The 16,610-nt window shown below is 43.0% G+C and overlaps 1 protein-coding gene across 1 annotated transcript in view; it reads right to left on the reverse strand.

Annotated features, from left to right (window-relative positions):
• Positions 1 to 2,591: 2,591 nt before the first annotated feature.
• The window catches only part of SCNN1A (sodium channel epithelial 1 subunit alpha), a 118,959-nt gene continuing 104,940 nt past the window's right edge, over positions 2,592 to 16,610 (reverse strand). The window contains exons 12-13 of the mRNA XM_040435594.1: positions 12,224 to 12,299; positions 2,592 to 4,279 (exon numbers count right to left, since the gene is read on the reverse strand). Coding sequence (XP_040291528.1) covers positions 3,884 to 4,279; positions 12,224 to 12,299 — 472 coding nt within the window. The 3' untranslated portion in view covers positions 2,592 to 3,883. The remainder of the gene's footprint in view (positions 4,280 to 12,223; positions 12,300 to 16,610) is intronic.

Below are 16,610 nucleotides of genomic sequence, written 5' to 3' on the forward strand. Positions count from 1 at the left end.
CAGATCCGTTTTTTTGCGGACCGCAAAATACATACGGTCATGTGCATGAGGCCTTAGGCTGTTCAGACCATGGACTGCATGAATACTGTGAAATTTCTGAGGAATCCATAGTTGGCCAGGCACGGGGTAAAGTGTCCACTCAGTGGCTCCTCTACGGCTCCTCTTGGTTCAAATTGATCAACATGGCCCTTCCTATATAGATGAAGAAGCAGGAGGAAAGCCTCCAGGCTGAAACTTCTAGAGATGCCTGGCTCTTTTTTTAAACCATGTTTTCTCTAAAATTACGTGGCATTTCATAGTAAAGTTCAGTTCTTTGTAGAAAAGGGAACCTCTCGCTGTTTCATGTTTTTTTTTGTGGTTAGGACATCATGAAAGTGATCACGGGTTCCTTTTAAGGAAGATCCAAACAATCTTCTTAGAGGTTAAATAGGTTAGCGTGAGTGCAACAAACATATCGTTAACCAGGAGGGGTTTGTGGTGTCACCAAGTCATGAGGAACAGCGATATCTCATAGGATGGTCAACCACGTTTAAGAATTCATAAGTTCATGTAGTACAGGACTTTTTTTTGGGCTTGTAGTTTTTGGACTTTTATATTTTTTTTTACTTTGGACAAGGAGGACAGGAAAACTAAAGCAATCATGTCCAGGAAACAAGCATTCCTTCACCTCCTGATCTTCATAATTTTTACTGGAACTTTAAGAGATGGGCACTTAGCTGAAGAAGTGTGGTGGCTTAAGCTGGCCATACATTTGAGATAATAATCGGCCACATTGCAGCTGATCAGTCGTCCATGGGATCTTTCATATTAACGATCCCATCAACTAAATTGTCCAACCAGGGAGTCCATTTTTATATATTTTTTTTAAGCAGACTCCCTGGTGCTTGAGCACAATGGCAAGTGATCTGCTGAATTCAGCCAGTCAGGCCATCAACATGCAGTTTCGGCCGATGAGCAGCCAAAGTTTTTGCACCACGACAGATCACATTTTTGGCAGACGAGAGTCTGCCATCAGCAGTTCCTGAAATCTGCCATTCCGGGCGACTTTAATCTTATGTCTATGGCCACCTTTAATCTTGCTTGGTCTCTATTGCAGCAAGTAGCCTCCCAGCTACAGATAAAAAAGAAGCCTAAGCTTCACCCCTGATGACTGTTGCTGCAGTTTTGGAGCAGGAAGCTTATGTTCAATGAGGGCATCTTTATTTTAGCTCAGGACAGAGCCCCAGAAAAATTTTAATAGTGGGCACAACTGAATCTACTTCTCTAACAGGAAGCAAGAAATGTGCTCCACCTGAAAAAAATTAAAATAGGACTTGTCATATGGCCATCTGCTTACTGTGCACCCTGACTACATTTTTGGGAGGTTGTTGGTGACCAGTGTCGCATTATTGTTCCTTGGGTCTACCAATCCCATAGAACCCCAAAATTCTCAGGGTCCACCATCACTCTGCAGTTTAACAAACATATTCACTTGGAACTACATCATACACGTAGGATAGGTTATTTGTGACTGTTCCCATAAGAAAAGGCCCTGTGCGTATGTTCACCGTTTAAACTCATACGCACAGGGCCTTTTCTTATGGGAACAGTCACAAATAACCTATCCTACGTGTATGATGTAGTTCCAAGTGAATATATTTGTAATATGGTTTGTATTAACCTTATGTGTAAACTTCCTTATGTTAATATTAGAAAATTAATAAAAATCACTTTAAAGAAAAGGCCCTGTGTGCCAAGTAACTGGCTCTAAATGGGGTTGTCTTCTGGTAGAGCCAGATAATACCGTGTCAGAGCCCAGGAAAACCAGAAGATCCTCTGGTACCTACACTTACAACAAGAGCGGAGCGGGGAGAGCTGTGGCTGGAGGACCCCGGATTTCCAGGGGTTCGTCCACCACCAAGTTCTGCTAGCGATATGCCCCCATCGTCTGAAATGATAAAACCCCTTTAAGCCCTTCATTGCCTTGCTGTAAAAAAATTAAATTAAATTAAAGAATCAATACTCACCTTCACTGATCCCCCTGCTGCTCCTATTCCGATGCTCACTGGGGTCTCTTCTGGTCTCACATTCCTGGTCTGCTCTGCCAATCACTGGCTGAGGTAGACGATTTAGGTGGCCTTTGATTGGCTGAGCAGGCATTTCCTGTGTGTTAAGACGGGACCAGGAAGGAGAAACCAGCCGGGTGAGGGCGAGTGATCAATTCCTTTATTTTTTTTACACAACCCATAGCACTTTATCGACAGTTTTGCCCTGCTGGACAATCCATTTCACTTATTTACTATTCCAGATAAACACTGAAATCACACAGTATTCTAGAGCTGTTTATTTTAACACTGAATGGCGGTATTAAATTGGCACTTTATGGCATTATTATGTTGGAGCTTTCTGGTGATATGATTTAAGAACTGTATGTTATTATTTTGGCATTAGCACGGTATTCTAGTATTATCAGTATAATGTAGAATAGTATTTTTTGAAAACTGTATTGAGGTATCACTTCGTTACTAAGTGGCAGTATTATATGAACACCGAATGGATCAAATAGGTAAATAATACATTCCTATTCTGTATTTTTTGAGCCTGATTATACCTGGTATCTGTTATACGGTGGGGGGGGGGGCCTTCAAGGTAAAAGTATATAATGACTTGAAGGTGGTGCAATCCCAATGATAGTTTCCTTTTGCACTTTAAAAGGGTTTTCTGGGAGTAAAATATTGATGACCTATTCTCAGGATAGGCCATTAATATCTGATCAGTGGGGGTATGGCTTCGGGCATCAGCTATTTTAAGAGGCCGCAGATAAACGCTGCAACTTCTTCCTAGTCCAGCGACGTCACGTTCATCAGTCACATGGTCTATGAGAAGTGCAGTCCTATTCAAATGAATGAGCCTGGGCTGCAATACCAAGCGCAGTCACTATGCAATGCACGGCACCGTACTTTAAATGCTGTGATGAGACCATGGCGCTTTGGTGAGCCTCTTCAAACAGCTGATCAGCGAAGGTGCCAGAAGTCGGACCCACACAGATCCTGACAATAGGTCTTCAGTATTTTACTCCTGGAAAATCCCCTTAATTGCTTTTCATTATTTGCTCAGCAAAATAATTCAAGTGAATCCATAGAACTAGAGAAAGAATTTTCTTATTTATTGATTTGTTTTCTTAAATTATAAATTTTCCCAAAACCCTCAGCCTATATTTTAACTTTCCCGATGCTGCTTTGTGAATAGGCTATTGCTTGGGTGATTCTAGTGTAGCGCTGAGCCCTCGCAGCCAGTTAGATATTCCTAAATTTTGCTCCTCCTCCCCTTCACAGCGTTAAGTCTCAGAGACACAGCAGAAAGAAAATGCAGCTGCATTCCCTTCTCCTTGAATTCTATTTCTTTTTACTCCTTATACAGAGGGAGAAGTGCAGGTTACTGGAAGGGGCGGAATATACCGTAGCTCTTTTCCATGATAAGATATATTACAAAGTTGCACATAGTCACATATATTACTGATATTTTTGAATAAAATAATAATTTTATTTTATTATTAAATAATGTTTTTCAGATTGATTTACTCCCTTTAAGATAATGCAGTAAATTTACTTTTAGTTCCCACAAAAAGACATTTTATACAACTCTCAACCCTGCTATCCATACTTGGCTGCTCAGCTCTGTGCTTTTTTAAAATCATCTTCAGTTTACTGGCAGGAAATGAACATTTTAACATGAAATTTGTTTTAATCAAATTGATGAACACAAAGATAAATGAGGTCAAGCTGTAGAAGTGTGGTCACTGTCATTATAATTTCCCACATCCTAATAACCTTGGTTATCCGCTTCCCCCACTCATTTATAGACTGATTCGATTCTATTTCTACCATCTTGTTCTTATCTTGTCTTATTCATCCCTCCATCCAGCCTCTCTAACATAGGAACCATGACTACGAAGGCTGGAATTACGAGATGATTCTCCTCCCACAGACCTCAGGTCGAGGCTATCGTAGGTCGGTGGAGGAGTGATATCAGCTACGACTCTCATTTGGCTGTGTGAGGGGACATTGTGCGGCATCTGGGTGCTTTGCCGTTCCATATGTCCATAGGAAGGGTCGGGTGCCGGCACTCTTCCTGTCTCTTCCACGGACCTGTTACTTTGGGTGTAGTAACGATGAGCAAGGATGATCGAGCCAATGGCGATGACATCAAAGACCAACTCCATCATCTCCACCACCGAAAGGACTGAAGAGCCGAACCAAAGACTCCACTGGCTTCCCATCAAAGATAAAAGCATTACCATCTGAGTAGAAGGAAAGAAGGGAGTCATTAATATTTCAGAATGCTAGGTAGATTTGCAATTTAGAGCAGTTCATTGACACATGCAGGTTTTTGACCGTGGTTGGTTAACATTTAGAAAATTATAGGACAATAATTTTAGCCATCATTTAAAAAATAAAAGGATAAATATGGAGTCAAGTTTTCCTTGCACCGGATGTATACTCCTGGTATAGGAACATTCTGATCATCTGGCATCTTCAGGACTACAGGTGAAGGATTATCGGATGTTCCTAACTATCATGTAAAATATTCTATACCCCGTGGCTTCACCAGCTGCTCCAGTTCTTATGTATTCAATGATTAGGTTGTATAGGATTAGTAACTGCCCCACTTTGACTGCCCCAGGCAGAAGTTGAGGACAAATCTCACATATTTGTGTTAAGAGACATCTATTTCATGTCATCGTGACAGGTTCTCAGGTCTGAATTTTAATTTTTATTTGCTTCTGCTAAATGACCTCATTGATGTCCACAGTCCTCTGTGAACTGACTGATAATGATTAACAGAATTTTGAAAGCTCTTTATTTAAACAAGAAAATCAAACTTTCTTCCCCGATAAAGGATCGCTTTATGACGCTTCTTGTAAGTTTTGTACCTTGAGATCATTTTGTGTCTATGTGAGTTCAGGTATACAACAGGTTTCTACTTATCATTTAGGCAGAATAGGCAAGTGCCTATTGCTGTACAGTTATAGAGAAGGTCCCCTGCTAGGACCAAAGTCATCCTAATGTTGGATTGTGTCCTTTCAGGTATTTTCTGTTAGGATCCCCATTGGTGTATTGTTATACAGTGGACACATAGACATAGTATACTTTCTAACATTTGGGAATCCCTGCAAATTAATTTTCTTTTAAAACAGAGGGACAAGGCTGAAACAAGTGAAATACATTTACTGATAAATAAATGTACTAGAAAATAAATACTAATTCAGACCCAAAACCAGACACCTGTCACTCTTAGGTGTGGGAGGGGAAAAGGCCTGGTAACTAGGGAAAGGAGCAGGTCACCTCCTAGAGAAACCCTAATCAAAGTCCTGACTGACTGCAAGTATGAACTGACCCCAGGGGTAGGTGAGTTCTTACACAGGAACCTAAAGTCCTAACTCACCCTGTAGGACCCTGGTACTAATGTCAGGACAAGAGACAACCTGTTCCTCCAAATAGTAGGATGAACAGGAGTCTCCCTCAGGCCTAAACACAAATGGCAGGGAAAAGAACAACACAAGAAAACCCCAGCAATAAACAACAGGGGGAGGAGACACAACTTCAAATGGCTATGGAAGCACAGGAACTCGCCGAGATCCACACACCAGCAATCCACAACAAGACTGAAGCTATAAACCGAACAGCATGGTGGGAGAAGCCACAATAAATTGGTTAAATGACCACATTAACAACACCTGAGGCAAGGAGTGTGGTCATTGCCAGAAACAACACAGACACAATTTGATCCACAAGAAACCTATCAGATCAAACCACGTGTTGCCAGTCTTACTGATCTCCTGGCACCTGTCCGTGACAACACCAAAGCAAACCCTTAGATAAATTCACATCCTGAATCAGCTCCTAAATTAGTTCAGACCCCAGATCATAACTCAAAATTCATTCAGCCCCCAGACCTCAACCCACAATATTCACTTGCCCCTCTTTACTCATCTCTCGAGGCCCCGGCCTACACACAGGTCCTGATGCCAGCCAAGGTCAGAACGTTGTATGACATGCAGCACACTCAATGGCTTGATTGTGGGCTTCTTTGCCAGTCCGGTCCATCTACAGTATGGTAGCCAAATAACACTTCTGTACTGCTGCCTTAAAGGGGTTGTCTCACTTCAGTAAGTGGCATTTATCATGTAAAGAAAGTTAAAACAAGCAACTTACTAATATGCTGTCATCCATATTGCTTCCTTTGGTGGCTGGATTCATTTTTCCATCACATTATACACTGCTTGTTTCCATGGTTACAGACCACCCTGCAATCCAGCATCGGTGGCCGTGCTTGCACAATATAGGAAAAAGAACTAGCCTATGTGAGCTCCCATGGTCCCTGCCACCAGAGAGGCTGATGCTTTTTCCTATAGTGTGCAAGCACGACCACCACTGATAGATTTGAGTGTGGTCTGTAACCATGGAAACGAGCAGTGTATAATGGGATGGAAAAATGAATCCAGCCAGCACAGGAAGCAATATGGATAATAACAGTACACTAGTAAGTGGCTTGTATTAACTTTCTCTACATGAATAAATGCTACTTGCTGAAGTGAGACGACCCCCTTGATGAAAACGCTATACAGTGCTAACGTAGTATACAAAGATGCGGCGTCACACTATGCATAAGTAAAAACCTCCATATAATGCTCAAGTAACACCAGCATACAGCCACCATATAACCATTTCATACATAAAATCTTCTAATACAAGTGCACTTTATCTAAATAATATGGCTATATAATTAATATTATTAGTGGTCACAGGCAGGACATCGGTGGAACCCTCTTCAGCAAAGACAAATGATGCCCAGGTCCTACGCCCATAATGCTGGCCTGGCCTGGACTTTGTTTACCTGTTCCTGCCGACATTGTGGGGGAGGGGTGGTGACAATCATTGTTAGTAAAATACATGCTCAGAACAGTGGTTGTCAAGTCTTCAGCCACTCTTCACCAGGTGGGATGGGAGTAGGAGAATCCTTCAAGGTTGAGATCATGTGTCCTTCTCTGTATGTAGAAGCTTGGACATGCATGTGGCACAATAGCCCCAGGCAAAGCTATTACATGAGGAAAGGGTCTCAACTGTGCCCCATCCTCTTTTGCCGTGGATGAACATACAAAGAACTCTAAGCAACGAAGGAGGTAGGACCTGGTCTTGTTGTCCTTCCATCCTCTAGACATTGGGAAGCAAGGAGCAGATGGTGGGCTCACATGTCATAGGGTGGGGGAAACGCTAGCATGACTAAGCACCAAGAATGAGTGCCTGCCCTACATCGGTATACATGTATGTGTAATATGTGCAGCGCTGAAGGTCACAATGAACCACTAAGAATTTCCCAAAACCCACCACCCACTCACCTAGTCGTAATATCAACTCAATACCTATTACTCTGGCATGGCACTAGTTTCTGCACCATAATGTGCCAAGCTAAAGGATCTTCACTATAGGTGGAGTGGTTTGAGCTAGGATCAGTTGAGTCTGCCGGAAATCCTTGTCACATGCAGATCTCGAGGCCGTCACACGAGTAAGAGGATGCAACTTAAAGATCTTGTGGTTGCAGAGATGTTGAATAAAAAGGAGAACCTAACACCAGACCAAAAACCTATTGATGTCAGGTCAGGGTCAAAGCGAGACAACCCAGATCTCATTATATCTCAGAAGGATATTCTTTTTATGTTGTTTTCAGGACATTGAAATTAGGTGTTAAAAACCTCTGCAGCAATTTCTTTTACTTTTACCGTGCATCATCAGAGACATGGTTCAACAGGAGGCAGGAGATGCCATTGGACCTGGATGACACTTTTCTAGGTACCTACATGGCAAACCTTCTTGGTAAAGTAGTTTGCAATGAACCAGATCTGTTACACAAAAAAGGCCAATCCGGATAGAAAATAAAAAATACCTTTATTCATACATAATTCATAAAATACAGCTTAAAATCAGTTGGTGGTGCAGACGCACATAAGGCAGTGAAATGCCCTCACAGGAGATAACAAACAGTATATGTGCCAAAATATAGGTCGGTCATACATAAATAGGGTATAAAACCACCACATAAAGTTTCACAAGATCATCACATAAAGTGCCAAGTGCCTCACCACGAATGGATAGATAATCCCGACCTCCTAGATCCCCACATGGTCACATAGGTATGCCTACAAGTAAAATCTTTATCCCCGCGCATTTCGCTCAACGCTTCATCAGGGGGTAGTGCACTACCCCCTGATGAAGTCAGGACACGGGAGACACAGATTTTACTTGTAGGTATACCTATGTGACCATGTGGGGATCTAGGAGGTCGGGATTATCTATCCATTCGTGGTGAGGCACTTGGCACTTTATGTGATAATCTTGTGAAACTTTATGTGGTGGCTTTATACCCTATTTATGTATGACCGACCTATATTTTGGCCCATATACTGTTTGTTATCTCCCGTGAGGGCATTTCACTGCCTTATGTGCGTCTGCACCACCAACTCATTTTAAGCTGTATTTTATGAATTATGTATGAATAAAGGTATTTATTATTTTCTATCCGGATTGGTCTTTTTTGTGTAACTTATCTTGGGGTAATGTCCGGATGGTGTTGTCTTTTCCCCATGTATATTGGTGTTTATTAAACTAGATCTCTAGAGAGAAGGAGAGAAAGAGACGGGTGCAGAAAAACAGCAGCAGATCAAGTCCTAGATAATGAGTTATGGGCAGTCACTTCCCAGGTTCAAGGAGAACAGGTTATCCGACCTGCTGCATGCAAATCATAGTCAATGTCCTCAGTCCAAACCAATCCCCCGCCTGCTCCCAGTGTTTACCCTTCCATAATTTTGTCCCTTCCTCCTGTGCAATAAGGTTATGCAAATGGTTTGACGTCCCGACCAGGAAGTGCAGCTCATCATAACCCATATTTATACCAGTGTGCATGGATGACAAGGTCCTATGTAATGAACAGTGTACATTTAACTGGTTATTATAATGTACTATGTAGGTTTGAAGTCTTTTTCGTCAATTAGTGACCGCATTCTGTCTTACAAAGCGGCAACCGGAAGATGTGTAGACCACCACTTCTCATGGCTGAGAGTGTGAATTTTCCAGTTCTCATGCAGTGGGCCCCCAGCAATCAAACATTTATCACCTATAATGTGGAATAAAGGGGGTTGTTCACCCCTGGGGACCTTTTCTACAGCCCTTTCCCTAGCCTGAACCTGGCTCCATCGCTGCACCACTGCCTCTGTAGGTTCCAGGTCTCCCTACATCAACATCCGGTTTGACGTGGAGCCACGTGACCACTCCAGCCAATGACTGGCCACAACAGTCACGTTTCACCCATGCGTCATGTCACTGGGTTCTGGCTTCATGGCTGTCCTACCAGTTCTGTAGGTTCCACATCTCCCCACATAAACATATGGTGTGATGCCAGGTCACGTAACTGGTGCCGCCAATGACTGGTCGCAGCAGTCATGTGACCTGGCATCAAACTAGATGTTGGTGCGTGAAGACCTGGAGGCTGCAGAGCCTGCGATGGTGTCGCAATCCAGTGCCATGGATTGGGTAAATATGATTATCGCCTTGAGTCTGGGGTGAACAACCCCTTTAATAATCAGGGCTGCAAGAAGTATTGAGGTGTATATTATCCCGTCAGACTCACCTTGTAACCAGAATCACTTTATCATGCACCTAATAAAAAAAAAAATAATCAGATCCATCAACAGCATCTACCCTGCTTGTTGATGGTTTCCATTCCAGGTAGGAACAGGAGAATTTTTCAAAACTTCAAAGTGCAAACATAAACTTTTCTGTCTGCAGAGAACACGCTGCCTATTATCAGAGGCATTCTGCAGTGGCACACCTGAGCTCTGATGTTTATGGGGCCCTCACTGTCTACAGGGCTCTCAATTACATTTGTGGGACATAGTTAAAAGTTTAGCACTGGGGCGTCCAGGACCTTCATGCATTCCATAGACGTCGTTACTTTGTCCTTTTATTAGATTTTGTTTTTAGTGATGGAAGAGGAGGTAGAAGGAGGAGAAGAACCACATTCAGAAAGTACCTCCACTTACTATTGTGTGTACACAAAGCCAGTGCTTCCGCCAGAAATACCTAACAAGCGACCTCTAACATTTACTTTCCTGTATATAAGTGTAAAACGTTCTCCTATCTGGATGCGAGTTAAACAGTGTTCATACTGGACCTTCTGGCTCAAGAATAGAATCCCAGACTTACAGTGAAGACTGACACATACAGAGCAGTAAGGTCAAGGGAGGTAGTGATTCTGCATAAAAAACACATATGCACAAAGCTGGGTGACAACCTCAATGGGCAGTGCAATTGGTTGTTCCCAGCATAACACAGACTTAAAGGGAATGTGACATCAGAAAATGACATTGTTTAAGTCATGTTTTTATGTTAAGCTTATATTTAAAGAAATGTTGATGATTTTTTTTATTTTATTTTTTCCATGTCAGTATCTATTTAAAGGGGTTCTGCAGTTTGTTTAAACTGATGATCTATCCTCTGGATAGATCATCAGCATCTGATCGGTGGGGGTCCGACACCCTGGAGCGCCGCTGACTTCTCAAACAGCTGATCGGCGGGGGTCCCGGGTGTCGGACCCCCGCCGATCAGATGCTGATGATCTATCCAGAGGATAGATCATCAGTTTTAACAAACTGCAGAACCCCTTTAACAAAAAAAATAACTCAACATCCTGCAATTTTCACACTGGCCACTAAGCCTAATAATATTATCATTACAGGCATGATTACAATAACAGGTATTACCTCTATATAAATATAATATGCTGCCTTTTGGTATCGGCACCTCGGGGACTTGAAAGAAAATTGCTGTCTTAAACCGGACGCGTTTCAGGGATCAAGCCCCTTCCTCAGCGCCATTACCCAGCACAAGAAGAGGGGCAATGTACTCTGCCCCACGGGGCTGTGTGCTCATCTATACACTACAACTATATTGCGTATAGAAATTAAGTGCGGTCAAATTTACGGACCAACACAATATCACACCCACCAGGGTGTCGCTGCTGGACTCTGACTGCCCATCTGGGACTGAGCCCACGTTCCGATCAGGATATAGTGTTCGCACCAATATTTGCGGCCACCATTGTTATTTGTCGTTTTTACTGTTTGTTCACGCTGTCTATGTTTTTATTGCCTAATTAGGTGTTGATCATATGCATGCTTAGTTTTATGTCAGTTTTATGATAGTTTTTTTTATAATAAATGTGGATATCTATACCTTACATCAGTGTTCCCAGATAATTGAGTGCCCTCCAGCCGTATATACATTTAGCATTTTACCTTCTGGGTGTGGGTGGACCCGTGGGGGAGTGTCTGGGGTGAGCCGCTGTTACCTTGTATAATGTAAAAACCTGCAATTTTCATACTGGCCACTAAGCCTAATGATAGGCACCACTTCTTAGCCTGTACAGATTACTTTTCAGCAGTCATCTCATTATCATTACAGGCATGATTACAATAACAGATATCACCTTTATATAATGTAAAATCCGGCAGTTTTCATACTGACCACTAAGCCTAATAATAGGCGCCACTTCTTAGTCTGTACAGATCACTTTTCAGCAGTCATCACATTATCATCACAGACAGGATTACAATGAAAGCTATCACCTCTATATATAGATAACACGGGATTCATCGTTCACGATAGGTAATATCACAGCTTATCTGCTCCCTCCTGACCTCTGCGCCAGTGCCTAGAAAACTCCACCATAGAAGTCAATGGGGTCCCCTCCTGTCCATTGTTTCTATGGCCCATGAGGCTGCCGTAAAAAATATCTCTAAACTCTATTCAATACGGCTCAGGCAACGTGGCCGCCCCCCATAATCATGTTCTGAAAATAGAATTTAAAAAATCTACAATCAGAAAATAAAAACTGTGTAGCTATCTGGTTTTAACTGGCAGAATTTTTTTTTTGTGTGATTTTGTTTTTCTTATCTCTACAGCTCATGCACATGACACTGCCGTGTGCACAGAGGGTGTATGGTAATGCCCTTCCCTGGTACAGAGATACACAACCTCTGTGTGCTGCCATACGAGCTCCGCCAGGTGCTGTGTCTGCAGAAATATCTTCTCCTAGGAGCAAAGCAGACACTCGCTTCTTACAGCTGACATCCGACCGCCATGCGCTCTCATATTTTTTATTTTTTTTTGTAGACTTTCTGTCGACTCACATTAAGGGTTGCAGATTCCTCGATGCTTTTGTAGTTCATTTCTTCATAGTAAATGTTAAGCTTGGCGGCTCCATCCCTGTCAAAATACAAAAAATAAAAATAAAAAACGATGAAATGCAGGTAATAACACAGAAACATGGGTTCTTCCTGAGGCCCCCATTCACATGCATACTCAGTCTGGCTGAGAATGCATGTGTCCTCAATGCAGAGAGAGGACTAAGCCACTGCTAGACACCTCTGGTGGCAACTTACCTTCTGTGAGAATGCAAAGAGGTATCTCCTATGAAAGAGAACTATCTCACCAGCGCCACCTATTGGAAGTGGCTCCCTATGAGTCAATATCCAGCTATATTCCCTTGTCTAATCCCAAGGTGTGTTGGAAAGTGGGATCATGACTCATAGGGAGCCACTTCCAATAGGTGGCGCTGGAGAGACGGTTCTCTTCCTACAGCATTGGTCTCTTTAAGGAGACTCGGCCCCCTGCCTGAGCCGCTTCCCTGAGAACAATAGGGCCAGGCTGGGAAATTCAAAGTGACGGGCACTGCCGGGTTTGGCTAACTTTTCTGTGTATATATACTCTGGTTTCTCTTCAGAACGTATAACTTTTCTGTGTATTTTAGGGGGAGCCCAAAAAATTGTGATAAGGACAGTTACTGCAATACTGCACCAAACTCAATTTGAAAATACACAAAAACGTATAAAAATAGACATAAAAAATCCTCCTCCAATCTCTTCCTGTCCTATGAATTTATCCTGTCTTATATTGCAGGAAGTAATATCTAAATAATTCATATGTGTCCTAGGAAATCTGTCATACTCCCCCCTTCCCCTCTCTTTTGCAGAAACTTTAGGTCACACCTGTCTGTTAGGCTACCAGCGGCAGCAGGAGCCCTCCCCTCTGCCTGCACTAGGAGACCAGGACAGGATATTGTCTTTTATGTCGTCTATGCACAGGAATGGTGGACATGGATCAAACCGAGCTGTCATCGATAGTCTAGAGCCTGACCTGTCTGTCCCACGCTACGTAGGGTTCAGTAGAGCACAGCACACCAGGCATCCCGTTTTCCTCTCTGATCACAAGGTTCACCAGGAATCTTAATCTAACACGACACGTGATGCAGAGTTTATATTTCCTGTGTTGAGTCAAAAGTTGGCTATTGTTTTTTCTTTTTTTTGCAAAAATATATTCACACTCTTAAAATTCTCTTGCCACCAAGCTGCGTGAACTTGTAAATCCCCTCTGGCACTGAGCACACCTGCTTCTTCAAAAAATTAGCTCCCATTACACGTTTCCACAGGAGAGAAGCATCAGTCCGCTGGAACCCATTTACGGCAAGGGTGGAGCGATTTTGGCTCAGGAAACAGGAGCTAGCGCCCCTAGGCTACATGACGCTAAAGAGAAAACTAGAATTTTCTTAAAAATGTATTCTTAAAATGTGATTCCACAAAATGATATAAGATGTGTTTAACAGCTGTATGTCTTAGCATCCTAAATACTACGTATATATATAATACGCAGGAAGGGGGGTGGTTCACACAGGTGCTCCAAATGATACAGCGCTGATAACTGTGCCGATCAGTGCGCCTGGGCGCCCATCACATAACCAGGTTTTATCCACTTTAGTTCCAGTGAAGGTTTCTGTTGAATGAGAGCAAGCAGAGATCCTGAAAATCATGACAAATTGATTAGACACTGGGTCTTACCACAAGAGGGCGCACAAGTGCTTCCACCGTTGCACTATAAATAAGCTCTCAGAGGCTACTTTTGGGTAGTGTATCTCTTGGTGAGAGATCATCGACTGCTAGATATGCCTCTACAACACACTAGAAGACATTTTGCCCAGTACACAGACTTTGAGAGGGGGGCATCGATGGACTGAGAGAAGGAGGGTGGTCGTTTCAATGAACTGCCCGCCATCTTGGCCGTTCTGACCAAGCTGTTAGGAGGTTTGGGAAGAGTGGTTATGTAAGGGCATGGACACACAGTGAACAGGCTCCAGATGGCCCAGACAGACCACCAGTAGAGAGGATTGTTTGATCCACTGACAGCAAGGGTAGATTCTGCAGGGTTAATGTCCACCATGGCCCCTTCATTACACACCCCTGTCTCTTCCCAGACCATTTCCAGGAGCTTAGCAGGAGGAAATGTGGTGTCATGGCTCCCATTATGTGTCCTGCTATTGACAGCCAGCCAAAGCCACCTTCTTTTTCAGCCGTGTCGTGAACAAGAAGCTTGGAAAGCTCCAGACTAGAACCTTATCGTCTTTGGTGATTAATCCAGGTTCTGTTTGGGATCTGACGATGGTCGGGTTCGAGTATGGAGGCTTCATGGTGAACACTTCAATTCTGCCTTTGCTGTGGAGTGACACACTTCCTCAACTACTGGTGTGATGATCTGGGGAGCCGTCGCATACGACATTCTTTCCCCCCCAATAGTGATATGGGGGACACTACCATCTCAGTGATATGTGCAGGACATTCTGCTACCAAAAGTGTTCCTCTCATGGCAGGGCTTACAACTGGCATTTTTCAGCAGGATAATGCTCGCCCGCATACACAAAGGGTTTTCCAGGAAGGGTCTCCACCAGATTAAAACACTTCCTTGGCTGCCTGGTCACCAGATTTATTACCAATTCAGCATTTATGGGACCTGCTGTGATTCCAGCTTCAGCAACCTATGGGCAAATGTGCCACAGGATACCATACGGAACCTGCATGCTTCCATGCCCAACTGTATTTCATCTTGTATCCAGGCCAGAGGCCATATCTCATCTTGTGTCTAGGCGAGAGGCTGTATCTCATCTTGTATCCCGGCTAGAGGTCGTATTTCATCTTGTATCCAGGCTAGAGGTCGTATCTCATCTTGTATCCAGGCTAGAGGTCATATCTCATCTTGTATCCAGGCTAGATGTCAGATCTCATCTTGTATCCATGCTAGAGGTGGTATCTCATCTTGTATCCAGGCTAGAGGTCGTATCTTATCTTGTATCCAGGCTAGAGGTCATATCTCATCTTTTATCCAGGCTAAAGGTCATATCTCATCTTGTATCCAGGCTAGAGGCCATATCTCATCTTGTATCCAGGCTAGAGGTCATATCTCATCTTGTATCCAGGCTAGAGGTCATATCTCATCTTGTATCCAGGCTAAAGGTTGTATCTCATCTTGTATCCAGGCTAGAGGTCATATCTTGTATCTGGGGCTAGAGGCCGTATCTCATCTTGTATCCAGGCTAGAGGCTGTATCTCATCTTGTATCCAGGCTAGAGGCCGTATCTCATCTTGAATCCTGGCTAGAAGTCGTATCTCATCTTGTATCCAGGCTAGAGGTCATATCTCATCTTGAATCCTGGCTAGAGGCCGTATCTCATGTTGTATGCAGGCTAGAGGTCATATCTCATCTTGTATTTGGAGCTAGAGGCCGTATCTCATCTTTTATCCAGGCTACAGGCCGTATCTCAACTTGTATCCAGGCTAGAGGCTGTATCTCATCTGGTATCAAAGTTAGAGGCTGTATCCCATCTTGTTTTGAGGCTAGAGGCCGTATCTCATCTTGTATCCCGGCTAGAGGCACCCAGCAGGGTCCCAGAGCCTCCTTTCAATTGTACAATTTTCCCCAATATTGTGATCACTTTGATTTATTATTATTACTTTCACACATAGAAAATTTCATTCTGTTCCAACAACTCCTTCTTGGTGCATTTTTTGACAATTAGTGTAACATAGAATTTTTATTATAAAGATATGTATTTGCTGTAACATCCATTTAAATGGTGCAAATGAATTGGTTTCAAAGCTTGATATACACTAAATAGGACAATTAAGACAATCCTTCTCTAAAATTCGCTGCCCTCATGATTTGTGAAGTGGTGGAAGTGTCATCTGGTCATCCCTTTCTCCCTATACAGTACAGCAACAATTTGGGCAAGCTCTCATTCCCCAAAAAAGAGGTAGGAAGCTCCTACTTTGCATACTACGGCCACAGATCTCAGATGTCTCCAATTGGAGATATTGGAGTTGTTTTTGGGCTCCTGGATAATACCCAGGATGTGGAACAGTAGTGGGGTCTGCATACACACCTTTCCACACATGAGGTGCCTGTATGATCTTTCAGGATTGATGGACACCACAGTAGTCAATATGGACTTCCTCATAATAATATCAAGGTCAAAAGAACAATTATAATTTAAAGTTCCTAAGGTGATTTCCATTCGATGAGGTCACCACATATGCTTTTCTCAAGAATTCCTTATGCTTTATTATGGACTTTGCATCTCTACAGGACACTGAAAGCAGCTTGGAACAGACACTTCAAGTGTACAAAAATACAGACAGTTTGCATAAAAAGTGCAGGCTTGGCACGACCCAAATGAAGAGATTTCAGGAAATA

The sequence above is a fragment of the Bufo bufo genome, chromosome 6 (assembly GCF_905171765.1).
Source record: "Bufo bufo chromosome 6, aBufBuf1.1, whole genome shotgun sequence".
Taxonomy (NCBI): domain Eukaryota; kingdom Metazoa; phylum Chordata; class Amphibia; order Anura; family Bufonidae; genus Bufo; species Bufo bufo.